At 39.0% G+C, this 16,404-nt stretch overlaps 1 protein-coding gene across 6 annotated transcripts in view; it reads right to left on the bottom strand.

The window, feature by feature from the left end:
• The window catches only part of GAPVD1 (GTPase activating protein and VPS9 domains 1), a 70,149-nt gene that overhangs the window by 38,268 nt on the left and 15,477 nt on the right, over positions 1-16,404 (bottom strand). For 3 of the 6 annotated variants that reach the window (XM_029202520.1, XM_029202523.1, XM_029202526.1), the window contains exons 2-6: positions 6,161-6,378; positions 4,524-5,367; positions 2,909-2,995; positions 883-1,017; positions 547-736 (exon numbers count right to left, since the gene is read on the bottom strand). In XM_029202520.1, the coding sequence (XP_029058353.1) occupies positions 547-736; positions 883-1,017; positions 2,909-2,995; positions 4,524-5,367; positions 6,161-6,345 (1,441 nt within the window). In that variant the 5' untranslated portion in view covers positions 6,346-6,378. Of the gene's footprint in view, positions 1-546; positions 737-882; positions 1,113-2,437; positions 2,888-2,908; positions 2,996-4,523; positions 5,368-6,160; positions 6,379-16,404 lie in introns of those variants that run through there. The other 3 variants (XM_029202521.1, XM_029202524.1, XM_029202525.1) reach the window with 3 other exon arrangements.

The raw sequence follows: 16,404 nt of genomic DNA, 5'->3' as shown, positions 1-16,404 counted from the left end.
AATTTATTTAAAAAAAAAAAAAAAAAGCTTAAGCCTACGGATGAACCTTAACTAATCTGGTGCAATTTTTTTTTTTTAATTTTAAAAGTTGAATTAGGGCTTCCAGGGTAGCACAGTGGTTAAGAATCCGCCTGCCAACAGAGGGGACACGGGTTTGAGCCCTAGTCCGGGAAGATCCCACATGCCGCAGAGCAACTAAGCCTGTGCGCCACAACTACTGAGCCTGCGCTCTAGGGCCTGCGAGCCACAACTACTGAGCCTGCATACCACAACTACTGAAGCCCACGCACCTAGAGCCCGTGCTCCGCAACAAAAGAAGCCACCCCATTGAAGAGTGGCCCCCACTCACCGCAACTAGAGAAAGCCCTCACGCAGCAACAAAGACCCAAGGCAGCCAAAAAAAAATTGAACTACCACCAGTAAAAATGAAGAGAAGAACTTCTCCGAATTATTTAAAACTATATTCCCAAATGCTAAGCAATAACAAAGGCTAAGAAAGAAATATTAAATTTAAAGGAAAGCCTCAATATGAGAAATTCTCTTTACCTATAGGCAATCGATTCTTTTTATTTGCTGGAGTGGTTGCTGGAGACAGCTGAGGAGTACTGTAGGGAGTCATTTCCAAACTGCTGCTTTTTCCTGGCTTTGCCTGGGGTAGGTTTGCCAATAAATTGTCAAGAGCCATTCTATCTTCTCTCAGTTGATCTCCAGACATCACACTCTTCATAAAATTCACCTGGCAAAAGTAAAAGGGCATTTAGCTTATGAAATCAATTTTTCAAACACAATATATATTTCTCACACAATGTACTCATCTAGGACTCTGCCCATGTTCAGATAAATGACTTTTGAGAAAGTCCTATTAAAGAATAAAGCCATTACCAGAGTAATAAGCTGACTGTAGGTTATATAAACTACAGTTCTGCTCAACCCTTCCAGAAGATTAACAGAGGACATTGGCGGGGTCTCCACTGCACGGCCTCCAATCACCACATCAAGGAAAGCAGCAACACAGCTCTGTCCAAACAGGAGAAAAAAATCACAGTGAAATACTTCCTCTTTAAAGTAAGGGAACAGGGACTTCCCTGGTGGCGCAGTGGTTAAGAATCCACCTGCCAATGCAGGGGACACGGGTTTGAGCCCTGGTCTGGGAAGGTCCCACATGCCGTGGAGCAACTAAGCCTGTGCACCACAACTACTGAGCCTGTGCTCTAGAGCCTGCAGGCCACAACTACTGAGCACACGTGCCACAACTTCTGAAGCCCGTGTGCCTAGAGCCCATGCTCCGCAACAAGAGAAGCCACCACAATGAGAAGCCCACGCACCACAATGAAGAGTAGCCCCTGCTTGCCACAACTAGAGAAAGCCTGTGTGCAGCAACCAAGACCCAATACAGCCAAAAATATATAAATAAATAAATTTATTAAAAATAAATAAATAAAGGGAATAAAATTTCTGATTGAGGTGGACAAGCATGTAGAAAGTTTTTCTTCTTGAAAATTATACTAAACCCAACATTTAAAAAAATTAAACTCTCTATGAACTGATGTAAAATAATCTCCAAGATATTCTGGTATATGAAACAAACATGAGGCAGACAGTGCACACAGTCCTACCATTCGTAATTAGGAAAATATATTAGGAATTTGCTTGTATACATACAGACTTCTTGAAGGACACACAAAAGATTGATAACATGAAGAACATTTAGGGAGGAAATGAAGGTTAGAGATCAGAAGTGGAAGGGAAACTTCACTATCTAACCTTTGAATTTTAGGTTGAATGTAGAGCCTACTCAAAGTATGATAAATTAAATTTTTTTATTTTTTAAAATATTTATTTATTTGGCTGCGCCAGGTCTTTAGTTGCGGCACGCAGAATCTTCACTGTGGTGTGTGGGATCTTTTAGTTACAGCATGTGAGATCTTTAGTTGTGGCATGTATGCAGGATCTAGTTCCCCCACCAGGGATCGAACCCAGGCCCCCTGCATTGGGAGCGTGGAGTCTTAACCACCGGACCACCAGGGAAGTCCCTTAAATTTTTATTCAGTTATACCAACTGAACAATGCTATGTTAACTTATGAAATACACTTAAAATTATACATTTATTGCTGATTCATATATTCACAGACTTGATTTAGTGACAGTTTTTTTAAATCAAACTTTTTTTTTTTTAATTTTATTTATTTTTTGGCTATGCTGGGTCTTCGTTGCTGCGCGCAGGCTTTCTCTAGTTGCGGTGAGCGGGGCCTACTCTTCGTTGCAGTGCGCGGGCTTCTCATTGCGGTGGCTTCCCCTGCTGTGGAGCATGGGCTCCAGGTGCGCAGGCTTCAGTAGGTGTGGCGCACGGGCTTAGTTGCTCCGCAGCATGTGGGATCTTCCCGGACCAGGGCTCGAACCCATGTCCCCTGCATTGGCAGGTGGATTCTTAACCACTGCAACACCAGGGAAGGCCCTAAATCAAACTTTTAAAAATAATCTTAATAGCTCTTTGGCTCTCATTACAACGGCATCTCCTCAACATTTCTATAAGTGAGAATTAGTAATCTTTTTTTTTAATTGAAGTATAATTGGTATTTATATATATATTTTTTGAGAATTAGTAATCTTTGATGACATCTTCCTTTATTTTCTTAATTAATTTTTATTGGAGTATAGTTGCTTTACAATGCTTTGTTAGTTTCTGCTGTACAGCAAAGTGAATCTGCTATACAGGTGACATCTTCCTTTAAATGCTGCTGATCCAACACTGTATCCTCTATAGCCAAACCAAGGGTAATTGAAAAGAGTATTTAGTTTACACATCACCTAGGGACAAGATTTAATAAGGAGAATAGTTAGGTTCACTAATACTTCAGCAGAACCTTCTATAAACAGTACTTCGCACGACACAGTATTCACTCTTACTTTGTCAAATTTTCCAAGGCTGCTCTTTGTCCGGGGATCTCCCTCTTCGGAGCCAGTCATTGCTAATTGCTGCAAAAGGCGGCCAACCTGCAACCCAGAGCAGAGGTGGGAAGACATAGGCTGTAGACACTTACACAGTCCTCACTGTGAAAGCACTTCCATTCCATTCTATAAATCTATTTCATAAGAATATTAACACACTAAATGGATAACTAATAAGAACCTGCTGTATAAAAAAAAATAAATAAAATTAAATTAAAAAAAAAAAGGAATATTCACACCACCTGACCAGGCATACAAAATAGGATCCCAAGTAAAATGTGCATCTTGTCTATGTCAGCTTTTACTATATTTTATTACATTTAGGCTGAGTTATAAAGAATAAGTAGAAAATTTTGCTTTGTCTTTAATTCATATTATTACAACATTAGGAAATGAAGGTACACACCTTTGTTTCTGCTGCTGTACTTTTCATGTGTTTAGAAATTTAATTAATTTGTAGAAGCTGACTCAAACTAGCTCAAGTTATTAAGTACTTTTCCCTATATTCATAAAGTACTCAAGGTAAATTTTTTTTCTAGACTTAAAAGCAAAGAATTCCTTCAGAACATAAGCTGTTTTGAAAGTAAATATTAATTCACAGAGCCACCTCCTTACTGCCAAAAGTGAACTGTGAATCCACTCTCTCTAAAGACACTTTGCTGGAAGTTATTATCATACAGCATCATCTTCATACCTAGGACAATCCCCCCTTTCACTCCTTTTGAAAAGATGTGATTCAACCTCCAATGGAATGACAAAAATAAAACTATAACAACATTATCATAAGAATAAATTTAGTGTTTCAGAGATGATAAAAAATTTTTATTTCAGGGATGTCTATATAGTTAATTTCTAAACACCCCAATATGACAGAACTGATCATGAAAAAAAGCTTATCATTAAAAAAAAAAAGTCATCCAAAGACAAGACATATTCTATTCCAAATAAACTCTGTCTCTTCCTCACAGTATTTCTAGGGATAAGATATAATTAAAAGAATCCCTTAAGACATAATAACATGATTTCAGTAGTTCAGATGACTAGGGAAAAAAGCACTAACATAGATCCAAAAATCCTCTTTCTGAAACTTTTAGTTCCAGAGGAGTTTCAGATTCCAAAATTTGGAGATTTTAGAAAGGTTGGTTACTGCATACATGTAACATGTCTAGTACTTAGGCTGGCTTCCTATAATCAGATATATTAACATTCCTTCAGCAAAACATGAATATTCATGAACATGAAATGGAATAACTAACAATTATAAATAGCCTCATATTAGTTCAGGTTAGGTTTTGTTACCAAGTGAAGTATAAAAGACACTCAATTTTCAATCATTCTGGAGTTTGAAATCATGGAAAAGGGGTAAGGGCATGTTCTAGAAAATCAAATTCAACTATGCATTCAAGTGTATGAGGACTCCATTTAAAAACCAACACAATGTAAGAAGCAAATATTTAGGACAGTTTGGGGAAAAGGAATGGTAAGAATATATGAATAATGTCACCATATTTTTTGTCCCCACTCCCACTGCCCAATCAACTGACTTTAAACTGAATGCCTAGCAAAAGCATACCTGCATCAGATTAAATCTTGCCACCTCATTAATTGGAGCATCAGAAATTATTCCATACTGTTCTGGATTGACAACCGCAGGACAAATGAAGCAGGCCAACAGGAGGTCAGTACACATTGCTCTGACCTCCCCAACTTCCAGTCTATCTACACAGGAGAGAGTTTTGTACATCTGTGACACAATCCATCTCAAACTATGTGGAAAGCAGTATGTGTTCTGTTTGAGATAACCAATAAATTTGTTCACCAAAGCCACTAGTTTGGCCTCGTTCGAATCCACCATCTCTTGAACCTTTTGCCTGAATCTATCTGAGCCTTTCTCTCCAAAGAGCTTTTCCTGTTGAGACGGGGAGAACCTCTCAATTAGCTTGTTTGGGTCTGTTTCCAGGTGATCCTCATCTTCAACAAGCAGCTGCATGATTGGCTCATGTAAAGTTGCTGTGAGGAAAAGTTTGGCAGAAAACAGTCCTTCAGAAAAAAGTTTAAATAAGATGCTGAAGGCACAAGTTCCTCTCCTCAAAAGTCGCCTGGGGTTGTCACTTTCTTTAAGTTCAAATTCAATCAAGTATCTCAACACCTGAAGGAGGTAGCTTTCATCTTCTTGCATAATGCAGTTGCCATAGAGAGAGGTAAAAACTGTGTAAATAACACTTTGTGTGTTCTCCTGATTAAGTTTCTCTCCAGCAACCAAAGAGGAGGCAATAAGACGAGGATTTTCCCTTAATCGACTTAAGAATTCTCCATAAGCAGTCTCCTGAAACCCCAACTGCTTATACCCATCAACAAACTGTGTATCTTCCAAAATCTTGGCATGTTGGCAACATTCAGCAGGGGAAGCTTCAGCACTAAAAAACAAGCAAAGAGGCAAAATAATAAAGTTAACAACAATAATAATATACTATACTAAAACATGGAAATGTGAGTTGATGACAGTCATGGCAATGAGATCACTCAGAATTGCTAAAATCTTTTAGACCACCAGCATCTAAATGTGTAAAGAAAGTCATAACCAAAAAGTAGGACAAATTCTTCATATTAAGTCAGGTTCAATGAAAAGTATTGAGAAATAGCCATTATTCTGACTTGTATCATTGAAGATCAGTCCTGCCTCTTTTTGAACTTCATATACATGGACTCATACAGTATGTACTCTTCTATGTCTGACTTCTTTTCTTGACAGTATACCACAGCACCACTATTTCTAGACTTAAAAACTGCTTCTTGGAACAACAGAACAATCAGGTATTAACACAGTGAAAAATGAGGTTTCTAAAACTGAAAAGTAGATATACGATAGCAAAACATGCAAATGTATATATTAAATAATATTAGGAGAAAAGCAGAACACAAGATAATTTACTCTCTACAATAATACAATTTTATATAATGCCAAGATACAAAATTAACTGGTATGGTATAAAATATTAATGCTTAAGTTATAATTCTCTACAACTGTGCTTAGGTTAATAGGTTAATTAAGCAAAATAAACAAAGACTCACCATTGAGATGCTGATTTAAAATATCTTAAACCATGCACTTTGTTGGAAACAGATTTACTTGCAGTTAGCAATTATTAACTGCTATAAGCAGAATTATGGTGGTTTATAACAATTAAGACCTCAAAACCTTTTCTTTACCTGGTTATAATAAGCCGATCCAAATTAATTCTCTGCTGCTTAGCGATCCATGCTGTACGATACAACTTTTCAGCTGTCTTAAGTACATCTGCATTGAGCCTCTGAATGAGCTGTTTCTCAGAGTTTACATATAAGCGTTCCTGCTTGAGGTGATGGGCCAGAGTATGAATATCTAGCTTCACCATCTTCAAATGTGGAGAAGGTACAAAGGCTGATCACTAAGAGCAAAAAGAAAAAATTTTTATGTCACTTAAATTGTTTTCCAAAAACCAAACAGGGTAGGAGAACACATTAAATATTAGGCTACATTTAGTATCATGGTTAGCTCTAGTTTTAAAATAATCTATCTCTATATATATTTTACAACAGAAGCATTACAGGTTCAGTACAGAAAAACTGGTAAATACAGATAAGCAAAAAAAAAAAAAAAAAAAAGGAAGAAAAAGAGAAAAGCTCTTAATAAGGCCAGTGCTCAGAGGCAGCCACTGTAAATACCTTGCATGTATCCTTCAAGTCCCGTGTCTACAAAAACAGAAACATAGATCAATGGAACAAGATAGAAAGCCCAGAGGTAAACCCACGCACCTATGGTCAACTAATCTATGACAAAGGAGGCAAAGATATACAATGGAGAAAAGACAGTCTCTTCGATAAGTGGTGCTGGGAAAACTGGACAGCTACATGTAAAAGAATGAAATTAGAACACTCCCTAATACCATACACAAAAATAAACTCAAAATGGATTCGAGACCTAAATGTAAGACCGGATACTATAAAACTCTTAGAGGAAAACACAGGAAGAACACTCTTTGACATAAATCACAGCAAGATCTTTTTTGATCCACCTGCTAGAGTAATGGAAATAAAAACAAAAATAAACAAATGGGACCTAATGAAATTTCAAAGCTTTTGCACAGCAAAGGAAACCATAAACAAGACGAAAAGACAACCCTCAGAATGGGAGAAAATATTTGCAAACGAATCAATGCACAAAGGATTAATCTCCAAAATATACAACGAGCTCATGCAGCTCAATATTAAAGAAACAAACAACCCAATCCAAAAATGGGCAGAAGATGTAAATAGACATTTCTCCAAAGAAGACATACAGATGGCCAAGAAGCACATGAAAAGCTGCTCAACATCACTAATTATTAGAGAAATGCAAATCAAAACTACAATGAGGTATCACCTCGCACCAGTTAGAATGGGCATCATCAGAAAATCTACAAACAACAAATGCTGGAGTGGGTGTGGAGAAAAGGGAACCCTCTTGCACTGTTGGTGGGAATGTACATTGATACAGCCACTATGGAGACCAGTATGGACATTCCTTAAAAAACTAAAAATAGAATTACCATATGATCCAGCAATCCCACTACTGCCCATATACCCAGAGAAAACCATAATTCAAAAAGACACATGCACCACAATGTTCACTGCAGCACTATTTACAACAGCCAGGTCATGGAAGCAACCTAAATGCCCATCGACAGACAAACTGATAAAGAAGTTGTGGTACATATATACAATGGAATATTACTCAGCCATAAAAAGGAACGAAATTGCGTCATTTGTTGAGACATGGATGGATCTAAAGACTGTCATACAGAATGAAGTAAGTCAGAAAGAGAAGAACAAATATCGTATATTAACGCATGTATGTGGAACCTAGAAAAATGGTACAGATGAACATTTGCAGGGCAGAAGTTGAGACACAGATGTAGAGAACAAACGTGTGGATGCCAAGGGGGGAAAACCGTGGCGGGGTGGGGACGGTGGTGTGCTGAATTGGGCGATTGGGATTGACATGTATACACTGATGTGTATGAAATTGATGACTAATAAGAACCTGCAGTATAAAAAAAAATCAAACAAAAACAAATACTAACGCTTCTTTGGGTTATTTGTATGGAAATATGTTAATATAAATGTTTCAGACATTACATGAAATTTCTAAAAATCTTATATGTTCTGGTATAATGTTATAAGTCATAATTCTAGTTATTACTTTAAAATGTATATCTCAGAAATAACTAAATTTCCTTGTCAATTTCAAAAAAAAAAAAGTCCCGTGTCTATTTATCAACACTGGACTTTCCTTGCCTGCTCTCTTTCACACTGCAATCAATCAACATAGCCTGTTGACTCTTTCTTCAAAACACATCTCACCACCTCCATCATCATCTCTCACCCAAAGGTCTCTAACCACCGCTTCCTAACTGAACTCCTGCTTCATTTCTTGCACTACTGGAGTATCTACATAGCATAGAGCATCCTTTAAATTTAAGTCAGACCACTTCATTCCCCCACTAGAAGCTGTCCAAAGGCTTATTTGACACTTAGAATGAAATCTGAAAGTCCCACATGATCTAACCCTGCTATTCCTCCAACCTCATCTCCTGCCATTCTAACTCCTGCTCACACAGCTCCAGACACGCTGGCCTCCTCTTGAACAGATCAAGCATGCCCCTTCCTCAAAGCCTCTGCATTTGCTGAACCCTCTCCCTGGAAGCCTATTCCTCCAGATGCCTTTGCAAGGCTGGTGCCTTTAATTCATTCAGGTCTCTGCTCAAACGTCTATTTAGAAAGGCCTTCTGAAACAAATCATTCTAAAACAGAAAATATCACTTCCTATTCCCTCTTCTGGCTTTTTTTTTTTTTAAAAAAGCACTTGCCCCAACCCAGCATGGGTTGTTGTTACATGCATGTTCATCATGCTTAGAGTATGGCTGCCCCACTGAAAGGCAAGGGCCGCCAAGGCCAAGATTTGTCTGTTTTGTCGACTTACTGCTGTAATTTCAGGGCTGAGGAGAGGGCTTGGTTCACAGCAGGAGTTGAATAAGTATTTGCCAAATGAATGAATGAAATCACACAATTCTTGTTTATCTAGTAGCTAAACAAACTGATAAAAATAGCACACATATTTTAAAGCATTATTATTTAAGCTATACCCTTGAAGCTAGAATGCCTGCCAGACCACAATCATTTTATCTCAGCAACAGAAGCGCTTGTGGGCCAAATAGCAGAATACAACATTGTGTCGAGGCAGCAGTCACTAAGTTAGAAAAATGCTTCTCATTAAGAATTAAACATTAGGGGTGGGGAAGGAAAGGACTGGGAGTTTGGGATTAGCAGATGCAAACTATTACATATAGGATGGATAAACAGGTCCTACTGTATAGCACAGGGAACTATATTCAATATCCTGTGATAAACCATAATGGAAAAGAATATGAAAAGGGATATATATATGTATAACTGAGTCACTCTGCTGTACAGCAGAAATTAAACACAACATTGTAAATCAACTATACTTCAATAAAAAATTTTTAAAAAGAATTAAACATGATTATATACTTAAAAGCTGCTATGAGAGTAAAGCTTTAAATGTTCTCACCATAGTAACAAGAAAATGGTAATTACATGAGGTGAAGGATGTGTTAACAAACCTTACTGTGGTAAACATTTTGCAATATATGTGTACCAAATCATTATTATATGACTTAAACTTACACAATGTTATATGTCAATTATAGTTCAATAAAGTTAGAAAAAAAGAAGTTGTCCCAGCCAATCAGATTCATAGTGGATTTATTTGGAATTGATAAAATACAATTTGTAGTGAATTCAGATTCTGAAAGAGGTGACAACCTAGCTCACAGAACTCTCAATATGTTTACAGATCCAATGAAAATATGTTCATATATATGAAATAAATATTTTTGGTGCTAAGACTAAAAGAAAGAGTTAAACATATGGTAGCAGATGGAAATATATTTAAAGCCATCTTATTTAAAGAAATAGATTCAACAATTTTTAATTAAGTTTGATTACAGAAATTATTTTAATGAACTACTGATGACTAGAAAAGTTTCAGATATTATCATCTAACTTGAATGTAACTGCTTTAAAAACTTTCTTGTACCTTATCAATTCCCTAGCAAACTATACAAAGCTATTATTCCAAGTCTCCTGTATTAAAACCCTCAGAGTGCTTTCCTCTCAAAAGGTTTAAATATGTCTACTTCACCAAGATGATTCACTATTAACTCACAAAAGCATCCGAGTACATTCAAAAAAATTGGTGCCATACATACATATATAATCTTATTAACTCAGCCTAAAGAAAACACATATGACTTTGCAGACTTTCATGAGGGAATTCTAACATCCTCTAGGGGGCTCTAAATCCACAAAGAACAGAATCACTGAACAAATGGTTGTAACTATGAGAAATATTATAGTTAATGAAAATAGTACTGAAATGGGCTCTTAAAGATCTGTATGCTTTGGGGACTTCCCTGGTGGTCCAGTGCAGGGCGTGCAGGTTCGATCCCTGGTCAGGGAGCTAAGATCTCATGCCTCACAGCCAAAACCCCAAAACATAAAACAGAAGCAATACTGTAACAAATTCAATAAAGACTTTAAAAATGGTCCACATCAAAAAATCTTTTAAAAACAGATTTGGGGGCTTCCCTGGTGGCGCAGTGGTTGAGAGTCCGCCTGCCGATGCAGGGGACACGGGTTCGTGCCCCGGTCCGGGAGGATCCCACATGCCGCGGAGCGGCTGGGCCCGTGAGCCATGGCCGCTGAGCCTGTGCGTCCGGAGCCTGTGCTCCGCAACGGGAGAGGCCACAACAGTGAGAGGCCCGCGTACCGAAAAAAAAAAAAAAAAAGATCTGTATGCTTCATTAATTAGTTCTGTTACCTTGGGTATATAATGCATATTCTGTGAACCTCAGGGGTTTTTTCATCCATAAAATGTGGACACAGTATCTACATTTATTTTGTGCCTGGCATGAGCAACATATTAGGTACTAGGGATACAAAAAAAGGATAAAATCTAGTATGTGTTCTCAAGGACTTCCTAATCTAATAAAACGAGTTAGACACACAAGCAAATGGCTTCCCCAAAATATTACGGGTATAATGCTATGGCTGAATGAAGGCTGTACAATGTAGAGTACAGACAAAAGAGAAGGAATGACTGAGGAGTTAGGTACCTGTGCCTAGTCTTAAAAGACAAGTATGGGGGTGGGGGATAAGTATTTGCCAGACATAAAGAGGATAATTGGTAGGGGTAGACTTCTAGATACAGGCAGCCAATCAAGCAAAGGCACAGAAGTGTGTGACTCAGTACATTCAGAGAACTACACATGGCTTGCTACAGTTTGGGGGCATGTGTTGTGTGCGTTAAGAGTGAGGCGGGGGTAGGGGAGGAAATGTATAATGAGATAAGGCTACAGAGACCAAACGTACAGAAGCCAGTGTTAAGAAACTGGGACTGGACTTCTCTGATGGCACAGCAGTTAAGAATCCGCCTGCCAATGCAGGGGACACAGGTTCGATCCCTGGTCCGGGAAGATCCCACACGCCGTGGGGCAACTAAGCCCGTGCTCCACAACTACTGAGCCTGTGCTCTAGAGCCCGCCCACGAGCCACAACTACTGAAGCCCGCACGCCTAGAGCCCATGCTCTGCAACAAGCTACTGCATTGAGAAACCCACGCACCACAACGAAGAGTAGCCCCCGCTCGCTACAACTAGAGGAAGCCTGCACAGAGCAACGAAGACCCAACGCAGCCAAAAATTAATTAATTAATTTTAAAAAAAAACAAACTGGGACTTTGCACTGTGGGAGATGGGAAAAGAGTTTAAACGGATTAACATGATTAAATTTACATTTAAGAACATAAACTTTGGCAGTAAAGAAAAAGATGAGGTGGTTTGGATGGAACTAGATGAAGAAAGACTAAGAAATTGTTGATAGGCAAGAACCACTGGCATTTTTCACAGAACTAGAACAAAAAAATTCACAATTTGTATGGAAACACAAAAGACCCTAAATAGCCAAAGCAATCTTGAGAAAGAAAAACGAAGCTGGAGGAATCAGGCTCCTGACTTCAGACTATTCTACAAAGCTACAGTAATCAAGACAGTATGGTACTGGCACAAAAACAGAAATATAGATCAATGGAACAGGATAGAAAGCCCAGAGATAAACCCACGCACATATGGTCGGTCACTTTACCTTTGATAAAGGAGGCAAGAATATACAATGGAGAAAAGACAGCCTTTTCAATAAGTGGTGCTGCGAACACTGGACAGCTACATGTAAAAAAATGAAATTAGAACACTCCCTAACACCACACACAAAAATAAACTCAGAAGAGATTAAAGACCTAAATGGGGCTTCCCTGGTGGCGCAGTGGTTGGGAGTCCGCCTGCCGATGCAGGGGACACGGGTTCGTGCCCCGGACCGGGAAGATCCCACATGCCGCGGAGCGGCTGGGCCCGTGAGCCATGGCCGCTGAGCCTGCGTGTCCGGAGCCTGTGCTCCGCAACGGGAGAGGCCACAACAGTGAGAGGCCCGCGTACCACACACACAAAAAAAAGACCTAAATGTAAGGCCACTATGAGTCTGTCATACAGAGTGAAGTAAGTCAGAAAGAGAAAAACAAATACCGTATGCTAACACATATATATGGAATCTAAAAAAAAAAAGAAGGTCATGAAGAACTTAGGGGCAAGACGGGAATAAAGACGCAGATCTACTAGAGAATGGACTTGAGGACACGGGGAGGGGGAAGGGTAAGCTGGGACAAAGTGAGAGAGTGGCATGGACATATATACACTACCAAATGTAAAACAGATAGCTAGTGCAAAGCAGCCGCATAACACAGGGAGATCAGCTGGGTGCTTTGTGACCGCCTGGAGGGGTGGGATAGGGAGGGTGGGAGGGAAGGAGACGCAAGAGGGAAGAGATATGGGGATATATGTATATGTATAACTGATTCACTTTGTTATAAAGCAGAAACTAACACACCATTGGAAAGCAATTATACTCCAATAAAGGTGTTAAAAACAAACAAACAAACAAAAAAAGTAATGTTGCAGTGGCAATGGAAAGAACAGGACAAATCTGAGAGATACTGGAGATAGAAAATAGATTCGCTGACACCTACACTAGGGGAAGGTGAGGTAGAAGTTTCCAACTCTGGTGACAAGGGTTGGGGGTGGTGTTATTCACCACAATTTCGTATCATATGAGAAAACACTTTATAAACTGAAAATTGTGCCTGGTATGGTTCTAAGAACTTTACACACTTAATCTTCATAACATCCCTCTGAGACAGGTACTTTGCCACAAAAGAAACTGAGGTTCAGGGATATTATGTAACTTACATAAGGCCACAGGTATGAGAGGTGATAGAGCCAGTACACTATTATTATAGTCCTGATCTCTACAAGAATGACTCAGAAATCATGTGGTTACACAGGTGAATTATTTTTGAGAGATGCACATTCAAGTACATAGAAGTAAATTGTTAGGATGTCTGGAACTCACTTGTATATGGCTCAAAAAAACTAAAAGATTTTTTAAATGCAGCAAAATGTAAACCACTGTTGAATCTGGTTGGTGGGTATATGGTGATCACGGTACCACCCTTCAACAGTTTCTGTAGGTTAGAATTTTTTCATTATAAAATGATAGAGGAAAATCCTTTAGAAATTCTCAAGCCGTATCCTTCTTGCTACCTTAATACAATTTAATTCAACAAATACGTTATTGACTTGTTGGAACCTAGCCAGGTCCCCTAATCTCAAAGAGTTCACAGTCTAATTACAACCAAAATGCTGTTCAAGATAGGATGCATAAAATGTTTCCAATGACATAGCAAAATATGAATCAATTTATGCAATTCAGAAATTAAAACCTTCAAATATAGCTTCACTTAAAAAAATTAACACATGAAAGTAACGCTCCACCTGATCTACATAAGAACTCCCCTTCTAAACCCTTCAGTGGTCCCAAATGTCTTCAAAGACATTTTCATAAAGATATTTTACATAAGGGGACTTCCCTAGTGGTCCAGTGGGTAAGACTCTGCACTCTCATTGCAGGGGGCCTGGGTTTCATCCCTGGTGGGGGAACTAGATCCCGCATGCATGCCACAACTAAGAAGTCCAAATGCCGCAATGAAGATCCCATGTGCTACAACTGAGGCCCGGCACAGCCAAAATAAATATATATATATTTAAAAGATATTTTAAATAAACCCAGAACACTAGATAACTTGCTAAATTTTCTTTCTTTAATCAAGTTCATCAGACTATATGACCTACTACCCACCCCTGTTGCCATCATATACTATAGTCTCTCTCCTTCCTTCAACACCCCCAAACTCCAGTGATCATTTGACCCTACCAAGACTTTCAAGCCATTAATCCTACCACCTTTTTTGCTAATCTTCACTCTCCTCCTGCCTCTGCTTCCCTCCTTACCCAGATAGCATAAACCCCATGGTCAATCATTATGATCACTGGCTGAATGTACTCTCAATTTGCCCTCTCACTCGTCTAAACCTCAATCCCAGTTAAATCTAATGCGGGACTTCCCTGGCGATCCAGTGATTAAGACTTTGCCTTCCAATGCAGGGGGTGTGGGTTCGATCCCTGGTCAGGGAACCTAAATCCCACAGGCGTCAGGGCCAAAGAACCAAAACATAAAACAGAAGCAATATTGTAACAAATTCAATAAAGACTTAAAAAAAATGGTCCATATCCAAAAATCTTAAAGAAAAAAGAAAATGTTTTGCCTACTCCTAATTTATACCTGTGTATGAGAAAACCAACACACACAACCATGCTAAATATCACTTTAAACTCATGATCACAAACCCTATACGAGCCCTTATTGATGCATGATACGCACACTATTACTTCCCCCGTCCATCCTTCACTCCCCCACTCTCCCAGGCAACTAATTCATACCACCATCTCTCCTCAAATCTCCAGCCTCTTCCCCTCTCCTTATTCTCAGCTCCTTGCTTCCTACTTCACTGAGGAAATTGAAGCATCAGAAGAGATTTTCCTCGGGCTCCCTGCTTCAGTCTTTGCTCTCAGCCTACTCTCAACACAGCAGCCAGAGTGAGCCTGTGAAATTCTAAGTCAAATCACATCACTCCTGTGCTCAAAATGCTCCAAAAGCTTCTTTTCTTGGCTTTCCATGGTCTGCCTCCATCCCCCCTACCTCTCTGACCTCACCTCCTATTACCAGAAGACCATACAACTTACCATCTAAACTAGGACACTACTGGGAGTGAAAGTGGACACTATTAATAATTTCATTGAGACAAGAGACATAAACAAGGACATACGACGACTCTCTTACCAGATCCCTCATTCACTCTGCTCCAGCCATATTCTCCAACATGCCAGGTATACTTGCACCCTAGTACCCTTGTACTTGCTCACCACCCAGGTCTCTCACTTCCTTTGGGTCTTATCAAGAGTCATCTTCTTCAGTGAGGTCTTTCTTGGTCACCCTACCTAAAATTCCAACCCCTGCCCTGCCACACACACATACTACCTCTCCCTGCTTTAGTTTTCTTGTTAGCACTAGTCGTATTATACATTTCACTTATTTATCTTATGTACTGTCCATCTCCCCAAGAAAATGTAAACTCCCTAAGAAGAGGGATATTTGCCTAATTTCTTCCCTGCTCTATTCACACTGACTAGAATAGAACCCGTCACATCATGAGCATTCAGTAGTACACATTTGCTGAATGAATATATGAATGAAAAAGAGGTATTTCAATAACCTATTCACGTTAGAAACATCATAAGCAGAGGTAGAAATAACACAGGAGGAACAGAGGTGTAGTCTTTGATGGACAGGAAAAGAAGAGGTAAACACTATGAAATTATCAATAGATGCTAAATAAAATAAGCACACCATACTGAAAACATTAAATATACTATGTGGAAGTTTCATGAAAGACTTAAAGGAAAAACAAAAGTGCTCAAAATTTACATTTATTCCTTACTTCTTAGCGGATAATTTCCAAACTCCTTAACCTAATGTTTAAGGGCCAACCTTGCCTTAACCCTCACCTCCAGTCCTATCTCACACTATTTCCCTATATGAACCCTCCTGTCCCAGCAAATCTGCCTTATCATTTTTATTTTTAATTCACCTTCATATTTACATCACCTTATTTGCTCCTTCTAATTTCCAAGGCCTGGCTCAATAAAACCTTCCTTCCCAACCATATAGTCTGCCCCAGTGATAAATCCCAACTCTGAACTCTTAAAGCAGTGCTTATCCATACCATTAAATTGGAACTGTTAATTTTTATTTTCATCTTTTTTTTTTTTTTGGCCGAGGTGTTCGGCTTGCAGGATCTTAGTTCCCCAACCAGAGACTGAACCCAGGCCCTCAGCAGTGAAAGCACC

The sequence above is a fragment of the Monodon monoceros genome, unplaced genomic scaffold (genome assembly GCF_005190385.1).
Source record: "Monodon monoceros isolate NGI ecotype Baffin Bay Population unplaced genomic scaffold, NGI_Narwhal_1 Super_Scaffold_5, whole genome shotgun sequence".
NCBI classification, from domain to species: Eukaryota; Metazoa; Chordata; class Mammalia; order Artiodactyla; family Monodontidae; genus Monodon; species Monodon monoceros.
Note: the sequence above shows the minus strand (reverse complement) of the source record. Positions and strands in the feature narration are given on the sequence as shown.